This window comes from Uloborus diversus, chromosome 7, assembly GCF_026930045.1.
Source record: "Uloborus diversus isolate 005 chromosome 7, Udiv.v.3.1, whole genome shotgun sequence".
NCBI lineage: Eukaryota > Metazoa > Arthropoda > Arachnida > Araneae > Uloboridae > Uloborus > Uloborus diversus.
Window position 1 is genome coordinate 99277049 of NC_072737.1, and position 24958 is coordinate 99302006.

Genomic DNA, 24958 nt, shown 5'->3' on the forward strand with positions numbered 1-24958 from the left:
AACCTTCGACTACCGAATCTAAGACTCGGAGTCGGTCATTTTCCTTAAAGTCCATAACTTTGCCAATGTTTGCGGAGTCGAAGTCGCAGACTTGAAATTTCCAAGAGTCGGAGTCAGCCAATTCCCCTCAGTTTCTAAGTTTTTTCCAAAGCTAAGGAGTCAAAGTCGGAATCTTAATTAAACTAATTTTTGGTTACTGGAGTCGGATTCGGAGTCGACCGCCCTAAAATTCTAGGATTCGGAGTTGAGAGTTGGTCATCGAAAGCTATTTCCGACAAAATTTGTTTAAAGTAAATCCGCCTTTAAGTTCGGAATCTGTATTGACTTTTAGTTTCGCCGTGGGCGCTATGTTAAGGAACTTAAACTGTTCAAAACTGAACGGAAAATTGTTCATATTAAAAATATATTTTCTACAGAGGCTCTTCTTCAAAAACTTTTTCCTACAAAGTTTGTTTGAAGCGAATTCGAATCTCAGTTCGGGATTTATATTTGCCTTGAATTTCCCCGCAGGCGCTAATGTTAAGTTTTTTTGAACTGTTCAAAATTGAACAAAAAATTGTTCAAATCAAGAATTGAAATATGGGAATGAAGAGTCCTCGCCGTGATCTTTTGAACGAAAAGAATTTTGTTCGATTCGGTCTGTTCACTCAAAAGTTATTGAGGGGAAGGAGGGGAGACAGACAAACCTACATTTTTCCCCATCTCAATACCCTACTTTCCCATTTTTAATTTTCGATATTTATTTAATTATTTTATTTAACTTTGCCTTTCTTTTTCGCGTTATTTTTAAGATGCATTAAGCCTTCTTTTGTGCTTTCTTTCTCTGACTTTTACTTGGAAAGTAGGCTAATAACCGTTGTCATGGCAATCTGAAAAATCAGAGCAACATCATCTTTGGTCGAATGAGAATAATATTCGTGATTGCTCAATAGAAATTTAAAACTTCCCAATACATTCCAATACAAAGTTCATAAAACTATTTTTCTCTGCAAAGAAAGATGCATTTTCGTTAAAGCAACAGTAAACTTTCTGAGGACAGTTCCTAGAAATATGTAATAAATGATAAGTAAACTTGCTGAGGACTGTCCCTAGAAACAGTGCCGGCCTTAAGCTGATTAGAGAAAAGAGTCAAATCGGGCACCGCGTTAGCAAGGGCTCCGCGCTAAAAGTTTTTTTTTATTTTTATTTATTTTTTTTTAAGATAAACAAGAGAAAAATGTATGAAAAGGTGAAAAAAATGTCCAAATTTAATATTTAAATGACGTTTAATCTGGCAGTACGGAGCTTCTTAGCTAATTTTAAATTCACTAAACGCATCAGGAGTTAGCAAAATATCTTTCCAAAACTACTTGTACGAAATAAATTTCCGGAAAAAAGTTAAACTATTAGTCCAATTGGTCATCTGAAATCAATGGCCATACCGACTATAACTTATCCCTATACTAACCGGTCAGGAGAAAGGGAACTATGTAATAAGTCATGTGGCTGGCGCCTCAAAGAACAAATTTGCAATGATTATTGTCTATTAGTACGATGAGTAGTAAAATTAAGGCCTCATCTCAGGTCCTAAAACTATCGCATGAGGAAATCGAAAAACGTCCCGAAGCACCAAAATTTTGGGAGCCCCAAAGCTGTTTTTTAAATTCAGTGTGTATATTTGTTTTATTTGTTTTGGCGGAAAACGTGCAAAGATTCAATAACGATGAAATTTTATGTCATATACAATTTACAATGATGTACTGTATCAATGAATATAATCTTGAATACCACTTGCTCCAAATATCATATGTAATCTTATTATTGTGCAATTGTGAAAGAAAAGTCTCAACATTTAGCATGAAATTTGTTTTTAAAACCTCAATGTCAAAAAATTGTAAAGGGACGTCTCCAAACTCTACTCTTTCTTCTAACGTGATCGCTAGCAATTCTCCAAAGATTGCCTCAAACTATGCCTAAAGTTTTCAATTTCAAAACATTCTCAAGGGATTTTCCCAACGTGGGAGATTCCTCTCTCCAGAGGTAGCATCAAGTTGTGATTTTAAAACTCCAACTTCGATAAATTTCAGGGAAGCGGCCCCGCGAACCCCTTTTATCTTTTTACTTACGATCACCACTGATAGCTTTAAATTTAGCTTAAAGACAATTTCACGGAACAGTTCTCAACTTTCTTTAAAATAGACTTAAATTGACGTCAGTTTCGAAAAACATACTTGAAACTGCCATCTCCTTTTTCCACTGTCGTTATCAAAAGACTAAAATTGTGTTTTCACACTTTAATATTGAAAAAATTCCAGAGGATCATCCGATCCCCTAACGTTATCAAACTTAGCTTAAATTTGACTTCAGTTTTGAAATAATTCAGTCGAGAGTTTGTATTATCTTTCCCTTAATTTGCTCTTTGCATAAATTTGCTATTTTGGGGTCAGTTTTAAAGGTTTTTCCGGGTGAAGAATTTGAACCCCTCTCCCTTCTCGAACTTCTTCTGACTAAAACTGAGTTTTAGTCTTCAATTCAGTCTTCAATTCATAAACTTTTCCACGGGAGGTCGCCCGACTCCCCACCTTTGTCCTATTGCTGATGTCACCAAAGACAGTCTAGAATTTCATTTTTAAGTTTCAGCATTGGTACATAACTTGTCTGTCAAAGCACTAAATTGCGCATCAAGATTTTCTCTGTGTTTTTTTTTAAATACGCTCTCATTCTGTCTTTTTTTTTTTTTTTTGGCTTAAATTAAATGCAATCATTCATAAAGGGCACCTCCAAGATTCTCCGATCGGGCCCCGAGTTCGTTAAGGCCGGCTCTGCCTAGCAATATATAATAAAGGGTAAGAAAATCTAAAAATAGAATATTCATTCGTCACACTTATTTATAGCTTTGATTATAACTGACATTTATACGCAAACTGCTAAAGATACTATCTCATCAACCGCTAAACACACAGGGGTCAGGTCATGTAGACACCAGATCAGGCTATTAAATGTGGCACGACAAAATATTTTAAAAGGCTATAAAAATATCAGGTCATTCTATTTACTGATTGACTGATGGACCACGCTTTTAGAGAAAACATTCACGCTGAAAAACCGTGGTAAGAAAAACAAAATAAAGGCTTGTCCTTAAATATACCGATTTACTTCTGTGCGTGGAATAGCTTAATGAGCATCTTTCGTCATACCTTAAGCACCGCCTCCAATCTTTCAAGTGAACAGGAAATTTTTATCTTGAAATTCGAGTTCCCCTATCTGATTTTTCTCCTCATTATCCTCAAGAGGTTATGGTGATTTAGTTGAGCTAGTCAAAGTCATCTTGGTATTCAAGCAGCAAGCTTCTACCTTTTATTCCATTGCGAACTATTGATTCACAATATAGGAAGCACTGCATCGGAAGAGCTGTTCATCCTCAAAATATAATGCACGGCAACTCTTTCTGAAAATTTCAATGTATTTCAATGCAATACAATTACTTGTTTAACTGTTGTAAAAAGAATATATTCCGAGATTTTCTGGCTTGAAGCTAGATACAAGGCTCAATTCCTATTAAATTTATAAAGCAGTAGAGGAATCGTTTGTCTAGAACTCAACAGCTTAATCGATTTGTGTCAAAATATTTATCGTTAAGTTTTCTACTTCTAGAACTTCAGTTACCATCTGCATCTTACGTACTTGATATTTTATTTGAAGGAAAAAATATTGGTTACTTTTTAAAATTGCTGTTCTTCAAAAATCTCTCCAAAAATGAAGATGGACGATGAAATAAAACAGAATGGATTCGGGAACGATGTCAAGCACAAAAGAGACTACGTGTTCCATGCCACCCGGGAACAGAAAGCTCGTTCCAGACTTGGCAGCCTTGACGAGTTCTGGAGAATGCATCGGAAATCTCTGGAGGAACCCGATGTCTTCTGGACAGAAGCTGCGGCCCCCTTTCATTGGGAGACCCCACTTCCCGAGAAGAATATCGCCAATTACAACATCGATGTCAACAAAGGGAAAGTGTTCATCGAATGGATGAAGGGGGCCACGACCAACATTTGCTACAACGCTTTGGACAGAAATGTGAAGCTGGGTCATGGCGACAAAATTGCTTTTTACTGGTAAGGTTGCATGTTTGTTGATTTCCCTCAGCATTCAGTATTTTATGATAAACCTCTCATTTCATCAAATATAATTGTTATAAAAACACTATGTGTATCGTACGTGATTCGCTTAGGATTTGGAAGGTTACCAAGAGTGGTTCCCATAGTGAAATGGTTGAGAACCACTGTTTTAATATAAACTGTATGAAATGTTGTATAGTTTTCTTTTGGGATGTTTTTATGTGATCAGCTCTTTCATTCAGAGTTATGTATTTCAAATGCGTAAGCGTTCCCGAGAAAAGAGGCTTTATTTCTTTCTCCACGTTGGCAACTATCTGTATTTAATCTTTTGTTTTTTTAACAGCAGGAAAAATATCGAGGTAAGCTATGCAAATTTACATGGCACTCTTTATTTGCAAAACGTTTTGTCGCAATGATCTATTCAGTTTCAAACCAAAACCGCTAATTTGGTTTTGGGGGAAAATATTTGGCTATTTTTTTGATGACAATCAATTGGGATCCGAATGCTGCTCACAATAAATGTAGGAGCGAACAGCATGCAAATAATACTTGGAGACTCCATGATGGAGGGAAATGATTCTAAGTAAGGTCAGTTATGTAAAGGGAAACATAAATTCAATGTTTCAAATCCATTCCTTTCTTTAGGATAAATTGAGACATAAAATGTTGTGCAATGAAAATTACTCACTGAGAGAAACTGGATATCAAAATTTCGACTTTATTACTCTTTCTTACCGAATAAAATTATTTTTCCTTTTAGTCCAGAGACTACGGGGTAAATGGAATCTCTCATTTATCCTCCCCCATGAGGTCGATGTATAGAGATAATAGCACTATACACAATCCAGGGGTGCCCACCTAGGGGGAGGGTCACGGCGCAGATTGTAATTTTTAGGGAGGGTGTTGGAAGGGGTATTTTCCTCTTTTTCTGAGAGGAGCGCTCCTAATTGGAGGGAGAGTGGTATTGGGGTGCGGTCTTGCTCTTAGGGGAAGGGCACCCCTTGCGCACTCAGTTTAGAAGCTTGAGAAGTACTGCACCAGCAATACTCAATCTGTGGCCGGTAGGTCACATGCGATCCCTGAATCCTCCAAACATAATCTGTAGTTTTCCTCAAATATATAATAGCCAAAATCACTGATCGAATAACGCTCTGACGTCACCAACAATGGAACTCGCGCCACAGCATGCGTGACGGAATCATTACATTGTTGAAGCCCCCAAATTTCTGAAAGTTACTTATAATTTGATAATATATTTTGGTAATGTTTGACATGCAGGGAAATGCTTTATTTTGACAAGGTTGAACTGGATCCGGTAACTTAACTGCTTCACTGGTAAAACTGTCATTTTAGGAGAGAAGATGGTCAACAATTAACGCTATCTATTGGAGTTTAGGGTCAATCCACTGGAGTTAGGGTTAAAATTTCAATTAGTAAACTATCAACAACCAGGCAATTGCTCCATTCAAATTTGAAATAAATTTTCACCCGTCATACCTTGACGGGCGATATTCTAGTTTAAAAGGAAAAGTCATGCAAGAAAGTTAAATTATGATCTGAGTTTGTGTAAAACACAAAAGTGTAATTCAAAATCTTCCAAAAAAAATAGGAAGAATGAAAAAACTTGGTTGTTTCTATTTACCTCGGAGTACAATAATGATGGGGTGAATGGAAACTGCACATCAAAAATAGCTTGGAAGGTAAACTTCATACCCAAATGTTTTGAGTAACCTTCCACATTACAATTAAAACTAGTTGAAGTCAGTTACTTCGTAATGGGGTTGTTTCCATCAGTCAAAAATACTACTATTAGTCACTGAAGTAGTTAGCTGATAGAATGAACAACTAAAATGATACAATGAGCAAAATAAATAAATAAATAAATAATAATAATTTGGACCGAGGAAAAACTTTTATTTTCAGAACGTTTAACTTTTAATTTTCAAATTTCAAAAAGCTTTTTGCTCACCAAGCAACCACTTCACTTTGAAACGCTTCCCGCCAAACAAGATAAACAATTTAAAAGATCTATCCATATTTCTGAGGATTTGGAGGTGGGAAGAGGTTCTAATGGAAGTAGCTGTGATGAAAAAGGAGAAGAGGGAGGATGATAGTTTGGCAGATACTTGGCGGGCAAACTAGATATCATAACTTTTTATGGCTGAGGGTTTTTGAGTTTAGGATGCAGGTTTTCTTTTTTGTGCGGAAGAGTTGAAGGTTTTCTTGGCGGGGAATTTTTTACAACAAGGTTGTTTTTGATGAGATATCGCATCTTTTTGCATTGATATTATTACTTTGTCTGTATTTTTAGAATTGAGAACTTCATGTCAGAAAATTTTCAATTGAAACAACGCTCTTTTGTGTTTTTAAGAAACAATAATGGCTAGCCTAATTTTACGTCAAGTTATTTTCTGATTATTAAGATTCTATGTTCATTTTGCGAGAATTGGGCGGTTTAAATTTTATTGCAATCCTTGTATCCTCTCTGTTGCAAAGAAAACTTCTTGGATAATAAAATACTATATTTTAAATAATATAATTGTTTTCGAGCATTTTACAACTTCGCAATAAATTCTATTACAGTTTCTGTATTTGACAGATTATTCAACATTTTCATGAAGGATTCTTTAAATGTTTTACAGCTTGAGGGCTATTTTAATCTAGCTTTTCACTTTTTGTTTAATTACATTTTTCCTTAAATCGTGGATTATTTTAAGTTTTATATGATAATTTTAATTGTTTGGTGATTTATCTTTTTCTTGATAGAAGTCTTTGTCTTGTTTAATACCTAGTTTTGTTTAAAAGTTCATTTAAAAACGAAATAACGCATGTTATCACCAAGCAAAAAAAAAAAAACTAAGCCATTAAATAATTTAAATTTGAATGTGTCAGAAGAACTATACAACTTTACTCGATGTCAAATCGCGGATATCCCAAATTTCCTATAGCGAATGCGCATGTTGCGCGCGGACTAAGCTCATTAAAAGTCTTGCTTAAATTAATTGCAAAATTTTTTTCAGTTAACAAATTACTGCAAAGTACGGATATCTACACACGTATTTCATATATTTTCAATTCATTATGTTTGTGAAAAATCCATTAATTTAGAAAATAAGCAAACCAATAAAAAAGTGCTATTTTTCGCTGTCAATTAAAAATTTATATGTGCCGTATTCATATGCGTACAGTTTCATATAATTTGTGACGTAAAATATTGTAATAGTTTAACCCCAGTTTCGCGCCGACATTTAAAATTTCTTCCCTCCATAAATATATCAAAACTGAAAAACAGGTGGAAGGAAATTTCGTATCGGCAAAACTTTGGGGGGGGGGGGGGGGGGACAGCATTCTAATCTCATTCATTAATTTGTTTCTCTGCTTAAAGATAAACAAACAACATACAATCTGAAAACAGAAAGCCCAATGAGCTAAGTCTGCGCGCATGCGCAGCCGCTGTGGCAAATTTGTGATATCCGCGATTTAACGTCTAGTTGCAACTGTTGCATATGTTTTAGTCTTGATTGAATTTCATTTCCTAAGACACCTTTGGAATAACTGTTAGATCTGTTCTAACCTTGCAATTGCAGTCCGAGATAAACAAACCCTATGAGCCGAGAGTAAGTACATAAGAATTTAGGGAAAATTAGTGATTTTCAAACTTTAATTACTCCGGCCCATGATGTCCCTGGGGGTTGAATTTTTGTATATGTACTCAATGGCCCCCAAGAATATGTATACAAAAAATCATTACCGTAGCCCCCGGGGGTGGGGCTGTGATAGAACCCCGGGAAGGTACAATTTGGGGAGTAAAAACGAGGGGGAAGGGGAGGGGGTCAAATGGCACAAAAGGCACATCAGTAGGGCACAAGGAATGTGTGTGCGAAATTTCAGCTTGATTCCTTTTTTCGTCTGGGCTGTAGCCCTGTCAAAGAAAGCGAAAACTTTTTTGAACAGCGATTTTATAACTTAAATACCTCCTCCCCCTGATGGTCCAGCGGATTGTATTTTGGCTTACGGCGTCAGGGGCCACTAGAGATTGAGTGTACCAAAAATCAACTCCGGGGGCCTTCATGGGGCTGACATACAGAGCGATGAAAAACCCAAAAAACTCCAACTTGTTCTGTCGTGTAATCTTGTTCTTGGTCGCTTTTATTTTCTTTCGTCTTTGGCGGTGGATTTGCTTCTGTTGGCTGCTGACGTTCGGTTTCCTTGGCGGGGCGGGACGCGGGAGCGTCCCGTGATCCATCTTTAGTAAGGGCATCTGTAAACTCCTTACCCGCAACACCACACTGACTAGGAATCTACTGCATGGTAACTTTGTGTCCTCCATTTTTCAATGAATCTACAGCTGACATTCCAGAACAACTCTATTTTTAGAAGTTTAAACTGAAGAAATAAAACTAACCTGTGAGTCACTGAAAATCACAATGTTCTGTTTATTGCTTTTAGCAACTTCTATCATAATCATGTGCACAGCTGCCTCTTCCCCATCAAAATTTGTACATTTTGCACCAACAGTTCTATTAAGGCTAAAGTAAGATAAATGAATACCTTTGTGCTGAATTAGTCCAGTCAATAGGTAGAAAAAAACGGGTTTGCCTTACAAAAAATGGGGTCAAAGATTTTATTTTTTAAATTTGTGTATACTAGTACCAATATGAAAAAACCAAGTTATCCAACAAGAAAGACCTCGGGAGAAGTTTTGGGGGCCGAAAACCCCCCAAAATATGTGACTTTTTGTGGTATTTCCAAAATATCTCAAAAATGGTTAAAATTACAAAAAAACTTCCAGTACAAATGTTAAAGAGGATTAAATTTCCTTCAACTTTTGTCCTTACAACATTTTTGTAGCATGAAAAGCAAGCGAGTTACTACTTCTTGAAAGTCACACTTTTTTTGAACCCCTCAGCAAAGTGCGTGAAAGCGCATCGGATAACGGAGGAAAAAGGGAGAAACGCCGGCAGTCTGACCTTGGAAATGATTTGTGAGCTGAAGGTAAATGCCTCCGTTCCCTTTAACTTAGACAAAACACCCCATTCTATCCCCTCCCCCCCCCCTTTTTTTCTCTCCAAATGAGATGAATTGACTCAATAGCTACTCACGTTGGTCACTTCAGAGTTCGAACCGAGTATGTTTTATTAATCTGTGTGTTCTGTATTACAATTTTTTTTTCTAGAAATGATTACGCCTGACAAAGGTGCTTTTATTTTTTTTATTATTTACGAAATCAGTTTGAATGAATGCGAAATAAAGATTGTGAAGGAGAAGGGAATAGAAAATCTTCAAAGATGCAGCGCAAAACGTCAAAATGAAGAACATCAGCGTTTTTTGAAGGACTTAAAAGAAGTGACAATTCACACTGCCTGTCACAAATGCTATATCAATGAGCAATCAATCTCTTCCCTTGAAGTAATGGTTGAACCTAACATGTTGACTAAATTCCTCAAGAAAGATTTCTGGCAAATTTTAACAAGAATCGTCTAATTCAACTTTTTGAGACATATTTCGAAGAGTGTGACATTGAAGTTAGGCAGACTCAAGAAGATGCCAATTTACTTACTGCTCTTTCAAAGGCGAAGGAAATTGAAAAGGTTGTAATAGTGAGCGAGAGGATATAGATCTGTTGGTGCTGATGACAGCTTTAGAACAGCCTTTCAGCAACTTGTTCTTTTTAAAACCTGGAAGAGGGAATGCTTGTGATTTGTTTTTTTCTCCACTAAATCTTTTAAGTTTGATCCCAGCAATATTCTTTTCATCCATGCGTTTAGTGGGAGTGATACGACTTCGGCAATCTTTGGCCAAGGCAAAATTAAGTTGTACAAAATAGTCAAAAAAAAAAAAAAACCTCCTGAAATTAAGGAGTAAAATGAAGTATTTATGGACCCAATCAGTCATCATGATGCCGTAGCTGCAGCTGGAGAAAACATTTTGAAAATATTATGCACAGGTGACGTAAAATATTTGAACCTATCTTTGGATACTTTGCGATTTAATCTTTTTATAAAACTAGTATACAGGGCTAAAATAAATCTTCCAGGGCTACCTCCAACGTGCGGGGGGGGGGGGGGTGCTGGACGTTATCACTCATATCGGTGCTACCACCAAATTCAAAGTTGTGACGGCAACATAATTGATCTAGAGAAATGGGGTTGGGAACGCAGAACGCAAGGTCTAATGCCTGTTGACACAAAAAGAAATTCAGTTACTCAGAATATTTTGAAGATTGTTCCTTGTACCTGCAAGAAAAATTGTACTGGAACCTGTCGCAAGGCGGGTTTAAAATGCCCCAGCACGTGCAAACACTGCAGTGGCACAAATTGTGAAAATGTTGCAGAAATATCATCTTTGGATGAAACTGCTGAAGATGATTTGTTCCAGGAGCTTTTGGAATTACCGCAACAAGGAGATGAAGAACTAAAGGACCACAGCTTCTTTCTACCCCCTACAGATTCTGAACCGGGAGAACCTGGGCCTTCAAAACGGCTTCGAAGAAGATAAACAGCGTATTTTGTTGTCCTTTCTCTATTTGCTTTAAGGTCAAATGAATCTCCTTGTAATTTAGATGTATGTATTAAGCTTCTACAGTTGGATTTTCATTTTGAAAGGTAATTCTTTTGGAGGTTTTATGCCTCAAAAAGTCAGTTTCTGCAGAATTTTTTCTAAGTGTTCATTACGTATTACTATTGTACCTTCATTTATGCATTATTATGTCTATTGTTTGCTTATTATCACCCTAATATTTATTCATTCACATTTATATTCAAATATCGCATTTTCGCTAATAGATGGTACGAATAATGTGCTTTAAATGAATGAGAAGATTGTGTAATTCAATTACAAACTGCAATATAAATCATATGTTATTGGGGTCTGATGAAGACTACCTCTGTCAGACCAGAAATATTAGTTCGTGAGCGGTGGGAGAGGGTTTATTATTATTATTGTATCAGAGCAAAGGATGCATGATTGTGTTGGTTGTTTGCTTATTAGCTGCCTAATATTCATTCCTTTACATCAATATTTAAAAATCGCATCTTTGTTTGCAATAATTAGACTGGAATGTACGAATTATGTGCCTCAAATGAATGTATATATTGTGTAATCCAGTTACAAACTGCAATATATCATCTGTTATTGGAGTCTGATGAAGACTACCTCTGTCAGACCAAAAATGTCAGACCGTGAGCAGCGGGGGAAGGGTTTTCTTTTATTAATGCATCGTCGTATGTGCTTTAAATGAATGTGTATATATGTATTTCAGTTTCATAATACATCGTCTGTTTTTGGAGTCTTGTGGGAACTAATCTGTCAGCCAGAATTGCTACTCTGTGTCCAGCGGGGGGGGGGGGGAGAAACTCAAACTACTCTAACTGTCGATAAACTCTCTGAAACTAAAGTTTCTATTCAAGTTCTAATAATTATGACGCCTTGCGTTCGGTGTGAAAGCTTTTTTTTTCGGAGTGGAGGAAAACTGCCTATTTTCAAAGAGCTATAGCAAGCTTGCTATTTGTGCTACAAAAAAGTTGTAAATACAAAAATTGCAGGAAATTTTATGTTCTTTAAACTTTATATTTAATACTTTTTTCTAAGTTGAACCATTTCGGAGATATTTTGGAAAAAACAAAAAAAAGTCCTAAATTTTTGTGGTTTTTCGGCCCCCAAAAGTTCTCCCGGGGTCTTTCGTGTTGGATAACTTGGTTTTTCCATGTCGGCACCAATGTGTACAGATTTAAAAAAAAAATCTTTGACCCCATTTTTTGTAAGATAAAATGTATCTATTGACTGGACTAAATAGCAAGTAAGAAATAACAACTTCAGAATGCACAAATTACAGATTACTGCAGACACGTGTTTCGGTGCTACAAAGAACGCCTTTTTCAATGCAAAAAGTAATGAGTTTATGGATGAAAAGACATCCGACAAAAGCCAAGAGCTAGATAAACAAACAGCGTAAAAGATAAAAATAGCGGATTAACCAAACACCAATTAGAAAATTATAAACCAATAAAGAACCAATAGAAATGCAAACAAAGGATAGGAACTCTCTCAGAGGCACAGTTGGAAAGAAACTCTAAGGAACCCGAAAGAAAGAATTCAATTGAACAAAGATTAAGCCAAAGCTAAAACAAAAAGAAAATGCCAATAACTGTGAACCACAAGAACGGAAAACCTGAATGGAAGAGAAAACATCAAGAAATGAACTAAACAAAATAAAAAAATTTTGGAAAAGAAAAAAATAAAGATAAATAGAAGAAAAGGGGGGAATGTCAACCCATGACAAAAAAGTAAAAAATAAACAAAGCAAGGTAGATAAAAAAAGTATGCAAAATAAAAAAAAATGGCTGGGGAAAGGACAGTGTTAAAGATATGGGAACCAGACATTTTAAAAATCCGGAAAAAAATAAAGATAAATAGAAGAAAAGGGGGGAATGTCAACCCATGACAAAAAAGTAAAAAATAAACAAAGCAAGGTAGATAAAAAAAGTATGCAAAATAAAAAAAAATGGCTGGGGAAAGGACAGTGTTAAAGATATGGGAACCAGACATTTTAAAAATCCGGAAAAAAATAAAGATAAATAGAAGAAAAGGGGGGAATGTCAACCCATGACAAAAAAGTAAAAAATAAGCAAAGCAAGGTAGATAAACAAGAAGTTCTGTCTAGAACTAGACGAGCCTACTTTCCCGTATACCCATACTACTTTCTAGTACCTGATCAATATTCTCAAAAATAGCTAAAATCGCAAATTTTTTCAAACATATTTTTTTAATATTTTAAGCTGATTTCTAGGAATAAAATATCCCTTACTTTTCTTTTTAAAAAAATGAACAAATAAAATAGCAGCACCTTTTAAACAAAGCAGCTAATTCACTTCTTTCCATTAAATATATATATATATATATATATATATATATATATATTTAACAGCTTTCAAAACGAAAAAAAAATAATTAAAAAAAAATAATTTGAATTCTGAAATTTTTAATCCAAATTATGTTTTTCGCAATCACAAACTGAGACAGGACCCTACTCATTGTCGTTATTGTTTCTAGAAACGACCCCCCCCCCCAAGCCTGCCTCTCCTCCTGGGCGGTTACGTGTGCATAGTTGTGTGTGTGCGTAGACTTGTGTGTATGCACGTAGGCGTATGTGAGTGTATGTGTGTGAAGTCGTGTGTGTGTATGTGTGTGAACGTGCGTGTGTGTAGGACATGGACGCCTCCGATCAGGAGATCCGATAGCTAAAAACCGGAGCAACCGCGCCGCGCCACGCCGCCAGCAGAGGACGGTGGGCGGTGGTGCTGCAAAGGCTTCTGGTCCAAGTTGAAAAAGGCACGGACACCAAAAACGGTCAAATGAGAACAATGAGCAATCGTGATTGCTCAATAAGTTCATTAAAATAAATACATCATATTAAAAAAAATCGTTTCTTTTTCCCCTGTTGCCAAAAATAATTTTTTAAACGAATTAATGCACTTACCAAAATAAATAAAAACAATAAAATGTCAACTTAAGGAAATAATTTTCATTGTCAAAAAAAAAAAAAGATCGTCTGCGCATATCTTTAACATAAATGACTTCGAGTTTATTCGCCGAAAACTGTATACCTAAATTAAAACTTTAGCGTGAAAATAAAAACAAGTCATATCAACAATAATTATTTCACAGTTAAAACCACAGCAGCCGAGTCGGAGTCAATCTCATTTTGGGATAAAAGAGTCGGAGCCGAATATCCAAGAATTGGAGTCGGTCATTTGTCCTCCGTGTATAAATGTTTGCCAAAGACGAAGTCAGAGTCGAAGTCGGGGAGTCGGAGTCCGATTAATTGTTGGACACAGGAGTCAGAGTCAGGTGCCCCTAAATTCTCGGAGTCGGAGTCGGGAGTAGGTCGTCAAGAGCTATTTCCAACAAAGTTTGTTTGAAGTAAATCCGCCTTTAAGTTCGGAATCTATATTGACTTTCAGTTTCCCCTTAGGAGCGCAAATGTTAAGAGATTTAAACTGTTCAAAATTGAACGAAAACTTGTTCAAATTAAAAAGATATTTTCGATACATGTTTTTCATCAAAAGCTTTTCCCTACAAAGTTTGTTTGGAGCCACTTCGCTTCTAAGTTCAAGATTTATTTTTGATTTGAATTTCCCCGTAGGCGCTAATGTTAAGTTTTCTTGAACTGTTCAAAATTGAACGAAAAATTGTTCAAATCAAAAAATGAATTATGGGAATGAGATGTCCTCTTCGAGATCTTTCTAACAAAAAAAAATTTGTTCGAATCGGACTAGTCATTCAAAAGTTATTAGGGGGGGGGGGACAGACAGACAGACCGACAGACAGACCGACAGACATTTTTCCCCATATCAATACCTTACTTTCTAATTTTTAATTTTTCAATATTTATCTAACTATTTTATTTATTTTTGACTTTTTTTTGTTTTTCAGGATATTTTTGAGATGTATTAAGCCTTCTTTCATGCTTTTTTTTCTTCTTTCTCTTATTTTTACTGGGAAAGTAGGCTAAAAGTATGCAAAATAAAAAAAAAATGGCTGGGGAAAGGACAGTGTTAAAGATATGGGAACCAGACATTTTAAAAATTAAGATCATTAACTCAGTTAGAACCAGTGTTGCCAGATTGGGAGAAATTTCCCCATTTTGGGGAAATCTTGTGCTCTCTGGGGAAATTTTCGGGAAATGGGTTTTGAGGGGAATTCTTTGGGAAAAATTTTTTATCTTGGGGAAAACCTGGGAAAAAAATTTTTTTTTTCGTATTTAAATTCGTGTCTTGACATATGGTAGTTACATTGCTTGTATCAAACATTGTTGGTTTAGCTTTGCTCCATTTTATGGAATTCGCATTAATAGTTCTGCGTGAGTAACTAGTTGATACGTGAAACAGGCAAAAATAAGTGTGATGAAGGATGTTCTTGGATAAATATATACAAAAATCATGGTTTAAATGTACATACAAAAGCAGAGTAGTAAATGCGAGTAGAAAAAAAAATTTGGTTATTTCTTATCTTTCGGTCAGGCACTTGTATTTATGACTAATGGCACCCGCACGGCTTTGCCTATAGAAGAAAATTAAAAGGTATTTTGGTTCCCCTGTATATTTACAAATAATGCATGATGAATTTCTCGCCAATTCTTTTGCCTACGTTACGGTTCCACATTATGATAACTTGGTAATTTAGTCGTCCATCTTATAATAATTTTGCTCGGGAAAATGTTCTTAAAATTGGAATAGAAAAAGAACAAAATCGAATTTTTAAAAAAAAAACGCTTAAAGTTGCACACACCCATGCTACAAACTAATTTGTTGCCAAATTTCATGAAAATCGGTGGAACGGTCTAGGTGCTATGCGCGCCACAGAGATCCTGACAGAGAGAGATCCGGACAGAGAGACTTTCAGCTTTATTATTAGTAAAGACAAAAAAAGATAAAGAAGACAAAAAAAAGGGGAAAATGGGAAGAAAAAAAAAAGTTGATGAATTTTATAAGAAAATTTGGTTATTTGGGGGGGAAAAAAATTTCAAGAGACAGAAATATCAGAGAAAGTCGATTCATTTTATGAAAATATTAGTGGAAAAATAATTTTTGAATTTGAGGAAATTTGATAGAAAACATCGCATTTTGGGGGAAAGTTGGAAGGGAATCGGGGAAATCTGGATTTGACCATCTGGCAACACTGGTTAGAACTGTTCCTCAAAATATGGAAAGATTCCCAAAAGTCAAGATCTGATGAATTGGGCATTTTTGGATAATCTGATAAGAGTTAAAATCAAAAGAGTGATTTGAATCCGAACAATGTTGAGCATTGAGCAATACTAGACTTATTTAATTGTTGTTTCTTCACATAATTTTGATGCTCTTTCAAGCGAAATTTTAAAGCACGCCGAGTCTGTCCAATATAGGCAAGTTTACAACTACAATTAGTTTTATAAATTCCACAATAACTAAGAGGGTGAATAGGATCTTTAACAGAAGAGAATGAAAGTTTATTAATAGGAGAGAACACCACCTGGAATTGGAAACGTTTTAGAATCTTAGCAACCTGATAGCTTACAGATGGGAAGAATGGCAAAACAAGGAAATTCTTTCTGATGAAGGTTTGGTTAAGAACATTAGTTTAAGATTTATTTGAAAGTTTTTTTAAAATGTAATCAATCAAAGTTGGCAGATAGTCTATCAATTGCCACAGCTTTAAGATAATTAAGTTCCACATTAAGATGTTCCGATGAAGAACAAATATTAATAGCGTGACAAACAAAAGAATTTAAAGCAGAACTTTTTTGATTTTTAGGATGTGACGATAGTCAAAAAGGAGGTAAAGAAACAGCAAAAGGTTTGTGATAAACAGTAGTTTCTAAATCAATTTCAGTGCGAGAAACAAGTACATCAAGAAATGAAAAGCAATTATCCCATTCTTTCTCACGAAATATATATATATTTATTCTTTCTTTCACAAGCGTTTTTAAATACTAATTGTTTAAGCATGGTTATTCATTAATATTTCGTTTTAGTTCGTATTAGTAGGATAAAGAATTACGTCACACAATGCATTCTCATCTCCATTACCCAAACCCAAAATGTCATTTCTCGTTAACAGATGTCATAAATGAGATCATATTTTATTTCCTGTGATATAAGGGTCAGCCATAAAGAAGTACTAAGATTTTTGTTGGAAAACAAGATAGATTTGGTTTTAAAAACCAAATGTGGCTATTGGAAATTCTCACCTCTGTGCGAACCTGAATTTCAAGGATATAAATTAATGTAAAAAGAGAAGTGCACAAATTTGCATATGCTTTACTTGGGTAGATAGTAGCAACGAAGCAAAAATTTCTTTCCCTGAAAAATGTATCCATTAGGCCTGTATTAATGGAAAATTCCTCAACTCCGTGAACCTCACCGCCGTGAGAGAACATATCAATGTCGTTATTTCTTAGGTGAGAATAAATGATGGAAGGGAAATACATCAATTTTAAACAGTGTATCAGAATTATAAATTACCAGCATGTTTTCAAATTTAGTAATTTGGAAAGATATTAATACTATACAATTTTTAGCTCAAATTTAAATTAAAAGGATAGCTAAAATTTAAGCCGTACTTTGTTCAAGAAGGCGTAATATTAGATCCACACTAATCATTGAAGTAGCTCATTGTTTGCACAATTTACAAAATTGCTTCTTTGATATTAAATTGGCCTCTATTTTCAAACACTCTTTTTTTTTCCTTTTCTTTTTTTTTTCCCCCTTTTCTTTTTTTTTTTTTTTTTTTTTTGTTAACGAAGTATTTTTTTTCAATTTATGAGTAAAATAATTGTAATTTAGCTATACCATTAATTATGGTTACTTCTAGTAGTTAACACTTTCATGTATTGTCATTGTATTACAAAATATACAGTATTAGTCTTTAACAAATGGTAACTCAGAGACAAAAAGAATCACGTAATGTAACACTTAAGTAAGCCTAATCATGGATCAAATTTATCCCAGCTCAAAAAACTCCTTGTAATAAATAGAGACTCTTAAGTTCATTCTCGCCTTTCTATAGAGATCTATTCTCTAAATAACGCACTTCCAGTTTGTATAAAAAATTAGATATTGCACTTGCTAATAATGATTTTAGAAAGAAGTTTATCAATTCGCAACTCCAACAAACTATAGGGGGCACTGCAGCCACCGTGTAATGGCGGATGAAAAAGGTAAAACAAACGTATGCCGTAACTTATAACTTTCTTTGACACTTAGTGAATGACAGTAATTTTTAATCGTGTTTGTGGGAAGCTTTCTTTTCTATTCTTCTGAAATTACATTACACCACAAACTGTCTGAAGCCTGTAATTTACCCCAAAGAAAACACGTGGAATGGAATGTTTTACCGTTTTCTTTAGCATTATTAATCACCGCAAGGTAGAGTGATCGAGTTCTGGAGTTGCGAATAGCATAAAATTCCGTTCCACGTAGAACGAACTAAACAAGTATTTTTCTATCGTTTCACTTGCTGCCAGGATTTAAAACTAAAACAAAAATAACTGCTTAAATCTCAATATATGTTTCCACATAATAATTAACCAAATATCTTAAGTAAAAATGAGAAAATATGTGTTTTTCAATATAGTCCCACTTTACCCCCACACACCCATTTTTCTCCACCTGACTCTATTCGCAACTCCAATAAACTATAGAGGGCGCTGCAACCACTGTCTAATAGCGGATGAAAAGGTAAAACAAAGAAATGCCGCAACTTATAACTAGCATCTACGCTTCGTCAATGGCAGTAATTTTTCATCGTGCTTGTGGGAAGCTTTCATTTCTATTCTTCTGAAATTACATTACACCGCAAACTATCTGAAGCCTGTAATTTACTCCAAAGAAAACACGTGGAATAGAATGTTTCACCTTTTTCTTTAGTATTGTTAACCACCGCAAGGTAACGTATTCGAGCTCTGGAGTTAGGAATTAGAAAAAGAAAGAACTGGTGTTGAAAAGCACTGATTAAAGTACTCAAAGCTTTCAGGAAATTCTGTAAAGTATAAACTAAATTAACATAAACAATTTTAATTATGAAAGCAGTATTTGCGGTCATTTTTGTCGTAAATTGTTGGCAGCCATGAAAAAATAAAAGTTTGACCGCTTAGAGTTTAGAGTTAGTAAAAATGGAGTGTTATGCTGCCATACAAACAATTCAATTACTGCATGATGCATTTCCTTGTCGTGTGTACTCTTTTTTCGGTCATCGGAATTGACACCCTAGATCGTGTCATTTAACATCATTAGATTTCTTCTTATGGGGTTATTTGAAGTCGAAGGCAACAAGCCCACAACCACCCGTGCATTTCCGTGTTGGGATATCGACAGTAGCTCTAATTGCTTTCATTATTCTTGAAATAATTGTTCAACAACGAAAACGCGTCATCGTGTCGTATAACGCTCCGTTTTTAACAACCCTAAACTCTCAGCTGCCGAATTTGTCTTTTCTTCCGGGTTGCTAACAATTTACTGCAAAAATGGCAACAAATTCAAATCTTGCGTTAATTTTGGGACACCCTTTATGTAATAATTGATTTGAAATGAACAATTTAATGAATGCATTACAATACTAGCTCATACAAGAGAGTTTGAACATAGAAATTATTTATCATGTCCCATCTCCCACAAAATCCATACTGATGTCTCTTGGATCTATATTGAAGGAAATATAGATTTGAAGAAATGAAAACATGTTTGCACCATTTTTGGAACAGTGTCCAAAACACAGAAAAAACGAGCTAAAGTGTGCATCACATGACTTCTTTTTACTGTAATTTAATGTCATTTTCCCATTATTGGCAATTTTAATGTGATTCAATAGTTTACTCTAAAAATATCACCAACAATGGCCAAATTGAAAAAAGATTTTAAAAGAAATCGCCAAATTTGTCGCCAAGTTGACGACAAAACTTGACGACCAAAAGACTGGCGATAAATCGCCAACTGTCCGCCAAAGTGTAACACCGCTTGAGTTTACATCGAAATTAACAATGATTTCCCCCCAAAAAGGGGCAAAAGACCCTTTTAGAAACACCCGGATGCAACCAAAAGAGAAGGTGCACAACTAGACCCCACTAGGAGTCTACGTACCAAATTTCAACTTTCTAGGACATACCGTTCTTGCGTTATGCGACATACATATGCACATGCAGGGTTTGTCCGGAAAGTAATAGGACAGATTTTTTTCCGCCGTGACTGTACTTCGGAGCGTGCACGCGCCGGCTGGATTCGGCAGAGGACGTTCCTTACTAACGAACGAGCGACTAGTCGATTGTCTCCGAGCACCTGGAGAGTCAGGACAGGCATTTTTGCGCGACGTGTTTCTGTGAGTGGTGCAAGCCGAAAATGCAGCGGTCGTTAGAGCAGAGGTGCGCGATTGAATTCTGTGTCAAACTCGGTAAATCTGCGACAGAGACGTTTGATGTGATCAAGCAGGCTTACCCAGATGTTGCTTTAGCAAGAAGTGGTGTGTTTCGGTGGCACCAGGTCTTTTTGGCAGGCCGGGAAGAGGTCGCCGATGAAGACCGTGCTGGAAGACTCTCGACTTCGACAAACACCGACAATGTGACTCGTGTGCGCAAAGTTTTGAACTGAGACCGTCGACTAAGCATTCGTTTAATTGCCCAAATGTTAAATTTACCAAAATCTGAGGTTCATGGTTTTGTGACGGTGCATTTGAACATGCTCAAGGTGTGCGCGAAGTTGGTCCCAAAAGTGCTCACTGACGACGAACAGCTACCTGGCCAAGACCGGCATCCCAACGCTTCCGTAGCTGTCCTACATCCCAGATGTGGTCCCCCGGACTTTTTTTTTTTTTTTTGTTTGTTTGTTTCCTCGCCTGAAAAGGCCGATAAAAGGCAAGCATTTTGAGACGACAGAGTTTATCAAAGCAGCATACACCGCGGTTCTCAAGGCTATTCCGGAGAATGCCTACCGTGAAGCCTTTAATGCTTGGAAATCACGCTGGCAGCGCTGCATCCGCGCAGAAGGAGCCTATTTTGAAAGTTTTTAAAGAATTGTAACAATTGCCTCACTAATTTTTTTTAATCGACTGAGTCCTATTACTTTCCGGACAAACCCTGTATATACGTACATACAGACGTCACAAGAAAACCCGTTGTAATTAACTCGGGAATCGTCAAACTGATTATTTCGCGTGTCTATACGTTCTTAGGCACGTATCGACATGTGGTCGAGTCGAAAAAAAAACTCAACGTTCATTCGGGGGTGAGCAAAATGGAAATTAAGGACTATTTTTGAGTGAAAAATTTTTTGCGAATACAGTACTTCCTTTTTTGTAAAAGGAAGTAAAAATCGACCTTAATTTTTGCTTTACCTTCAACGATACGCTTATAAATGACTTATCAGAATATTCGTAATGAGTTGATCTCAACAAACGCCTCTTCGACGATGGATTTGTGCATAGCTCTATCTATATTATAATCTCACGACGACGGACACTTGTTTTTAGAAAACGAACGCCCAAGTTTTCATCTCCTAACGTAAAGAGATAGAGAGAAAATTTCAACGCTCAGCAAGTCTGATATTTATTGAAAATTTTTCAGATAAGACAGTATTCTTTGTTTAGAAAAAGATTAAAATGAGGTCGAATTAAAATTTACTTCGCGTATTAATCACGGGGAAAAAACTATTCCGCAAGGTAGCGTATTCGAGCGCTGGAGTTGCGAATTGTTCCTCGATAAGTTCACATTGTGCAGCATTTTAAGGGCTTTAACATGCTGCCAAAACCGAAACAATATAACCTTTTTTCGATGAAATACTGTCAAATGTCTACTTTTCTTTACAATTGGAATAAAAATATTAGAATACTTTTTTCTAAGCGAAATGTACCCTATGTTCACTAGAATGGTTCAAAAAAAAAAAAAAAAAAAAAACATTTTTTCAGCTCGAGTTTCCCTCTCCCCCATTTTAAGATTTACTAATAGCATTATGCTGAAAAGTTTTAGCTTCATACTCAAATTTTAAGAGGGTGCTCAATGACCCCTTAAGGCGTAGTATACATAAGCAGTAGCATAGAAAATGCCACAAATTTAGAAACATTTAATTTTCCCAGCCTTTTTTTTTTCTAAGTAATTATTTTACTGCAATGTATATGCATATTACTAGTATGCATATACAATATAATGTATATTATAATATGTAGCATTGTTTTTTCACTTCAATGTATTTTTTTAATCCCTCCCCTTCCCCATACTTATGAAGTTTGGGGGAGGGGGTTGAGCACCCTCTTTCAGTTGAAATAGGAAGCTAAAATTCTTCGCGTACATTACTATCCACAAGTCTAAAATATTGAGGGGTGTCCTGTTATCTAGGAGAACCTTTTTTACGTGTATTTTTGAACCATCCTAATGTAATGCACCACACGAAATTTCACGATGATCGGTTGAGTAGTTAAGGCATGAAAAGGAAACAAACAAACAAAATTACTTACGCATTTATAATATTAATAAGGATAAAGATTGAAAAGAGAGAGAGATTTTGGTTCTGCTTCTGGGTTTTTTTTTTTTTTTTTTTTTTTTTTTTTTGTTTAACTAAAAAATAGTGTGGCAGTTCAGTAAATGAACAATTGAACATACGATATAACCAATGAACAAAAACAAAATTTTCTAGTCGATGAACATGAAAGATTTTTATTTAAACCAAAATTTAAATGACTCTTCATATTCGGCATTCTATCATCGTCTTAAAGGAGCCCGGGGTTCAACAGGATATAGTTGTACGACGAAGAACGAGCAAAAAGACGAACTGGGAGCGGAAATAGAACATTTCATTTTGTAAAAGGTAGAATAAGCGAGAACGCGCAAGCAGTTAAGATTTTAAAATCAATTTTAAACTTAACATCCTCTCCTACCTCGGATTCTCCAATCTTTTATTTTATACTTTCTAACTATTGCACTTTTCCTATTACATTGCTTTCTGGTTAATTGCTTTTATCTTCTTTTTTACTTCCTTAAGATAGTATTGACTTATGAAAATTTTCGAATTTCCAAGGATGTGCACGTTTTGAGATGGGTCTTGCTGAATCCATTTTGACCAATTTTGGAAAACGAAGGTCTGCATGTGTGTGGTGACCGGTTTTTTGTGGTCGCTCAATTGCAAAAACTAATGCTTGAAATTGAACGAAATTTGGTACATATAATATGGGGTCCCCATTTGGCATGGTGTCCATTGGTTTTTGGCATCAATTCCACCAACGCGGAGGGAGGAATCGAACGTTTTTTCCATTAGGCGTGACTGGTATGTGTCAGAAAGTAAAGGATGGAATCAAACGAATTTCTCCATATGTAGGACCTGGAGGGAACAGTTTATGATTCAATTTTGATGCCTATGTCTCAAAACAGGCTTGATCAATCGAACGTTTTTTTCTCGTTGCTTGGGACTGCTATATCTCCAGAAATAATGAACTGATTTAAACAAATATTGATTGGTTGGTATTATATAATGGTTTTGACTTTTGAGTTCTGGTCAGTGGAGCACACAGGAATTTTGAATTTTTCAAAGTGCGTGTGGGGGGGGGGTGTCCAAGATCGACCCTATCGACCCCTCGAAGTCCTACATTCTCATATTATATTCCAACCCACCGCCAAATATATTCTTTTGACTTTATCGATAGGAGGAAAAAACAGTAAAAAATAAATTACTTAATTATACTTAACCATTAGTTAATAAAATAAATTATTAATAATAAATACTAAATTAAAATACCAGAAAAGACAAGAATGTATGTATTTACTTCTTTGTTGTTGTTGTCGTGTGCCAGCGATGCTGGCAATTTGGGGTGCGCTGCTTCACTTTTCCAACTGTACTGTAATTTGGTGTGAAGTTCGACTTCTACAGTACACGCATGCCATAAGGACCCTTTTATAGGGTATGCAACCATTCACAGCCTAACAACACATTCACACAAAGAAAGGACATGAACAGGAGAGAGAAAGTACGTCCATGCCCGAGCCGGGATTCGAACCCGGACCTTCCTGTCACAGTCAGACTTCACTGACCACTAGACAAGACAGGCGGCATTTACTTCTCTCACAATTAAAAATAAATACAGCGAAGCAAAATCTTCATTATAGAACAATTTATGTTCGTATACATTTTGATTTCGCAGGGAAAGAAAGTGAGCAAATATATGTGTTTGCATTTATTAAATCAGAAATTGTTTATTTTTTATAAATTATTTTACCCAGTGCGTACATAGGATTATCTTTCATCAAAAAAACTCAAAGGCGATAGGAGGGGTCAGGACACCCTGGACCCTCCTCTTATGTGCGCCACTGGTTCTGGTTGTACACTGTAAAAAATCTCGGAAAACTCTCTGAATATACAAAAAAGTTTTCCGTAATACACAGATTCCTACGCCCTCCGCAGTTTTCTGCTATAATCAAAAACGTTTCCCGTTTAGCAAGAAAGTAAGAGTCGACGCATGCGCAGCTCTCACGGCAATTTTATAGTCCAGCAGCAAAACTAAACTGAAACTTTCGAAAGCACGCAATGAAAACAAGTGCTGACTCATGTATGCGAAGTAACACTCATCAAGGGGATTAGTAGAAGTTTTGTTCCTCGCATGAATTCACTGAAGATAATTTTAAAGTCTTATATTTTCTTGCATATGTATCGTCATGAGATTGAATTTGAAGCTATGTCACTTATTTTTAAGTACGAAGTGCAAATTCTCGACGCATGCTCGCGGAAGGAATACAAACTGAAATTAAAAACCAAATAACTGCCGAGAGGACGCCATCTAAATTCATTGCGTCGCATAACTTGTGTAGGTAATTCACTTTTTTCTTGGATACTTTTCTTCTTTCTATACCAAATGGGTAATTTTTGTTGGCAGAATTTTATTCTGTCATAAAAATCACCTTTTTGGTGACCAAAGCCTGCAAAAGACCACCACCGACGAATAGGTAAGTCGCTTTGCAACTCTATTACTTTAAAGAGATTTAGTTCATATAAATCTCGTTAAAAAAAAACTATTTTCTTCAGTATTATTTTTTTGTTGTGAACTATTGCAATTTGAAAATATTTTACATTATATAGAACACATATTTAAAGTGCAAGTGTGTCTAGTTTTATTCTGTAAAATTTATGAATTGAAGATTATAAAAAAATTTAAATAAGTGTTATTGTGTACTTTGTTTTTATGTGTCAATCTCAGTTAATATTTGGCTGAACATTTATGTATCAAGCATTATGAATTAAATGTTATAATATGCAAATTGTCAGGTTTGATAGTTCGCCTTTAAGGTTGCATGTTTTCATTCTCTTGTAAACAGTGTAGCTAGATTGTATGAGGGGCATTCCACGGTATTT

The 24958-nt window shown here is 35.7% G+C and overlaps 1 protein-coding gene across 1 annotated transcript in view; it reads left to right on the forward strand.

The window, feature by feature from the left end:
- Window positions 1-3317: 3317 nt before the first annotated feature.
- LOC129226604 (acetyl-coenzyme A synthetase, cytoplasmic-like) overlaps window positions 3318-24958 on the forward strand; it is an 88078-nt gene continuing 66437 nt past the window's right edge. Inside the window, exon 1 of the mRNA XM_054861233.1 lies at window positions 3318-4094. Within this exon, the coding sequence (XP_054717208.1) occupies window positions 3736-4094 (359 nt within the window). The 5' untranslated portion in view covers window positions 3318-3735. The remainder of the gene's footprint in view (window positions 4095-24958) is intronic.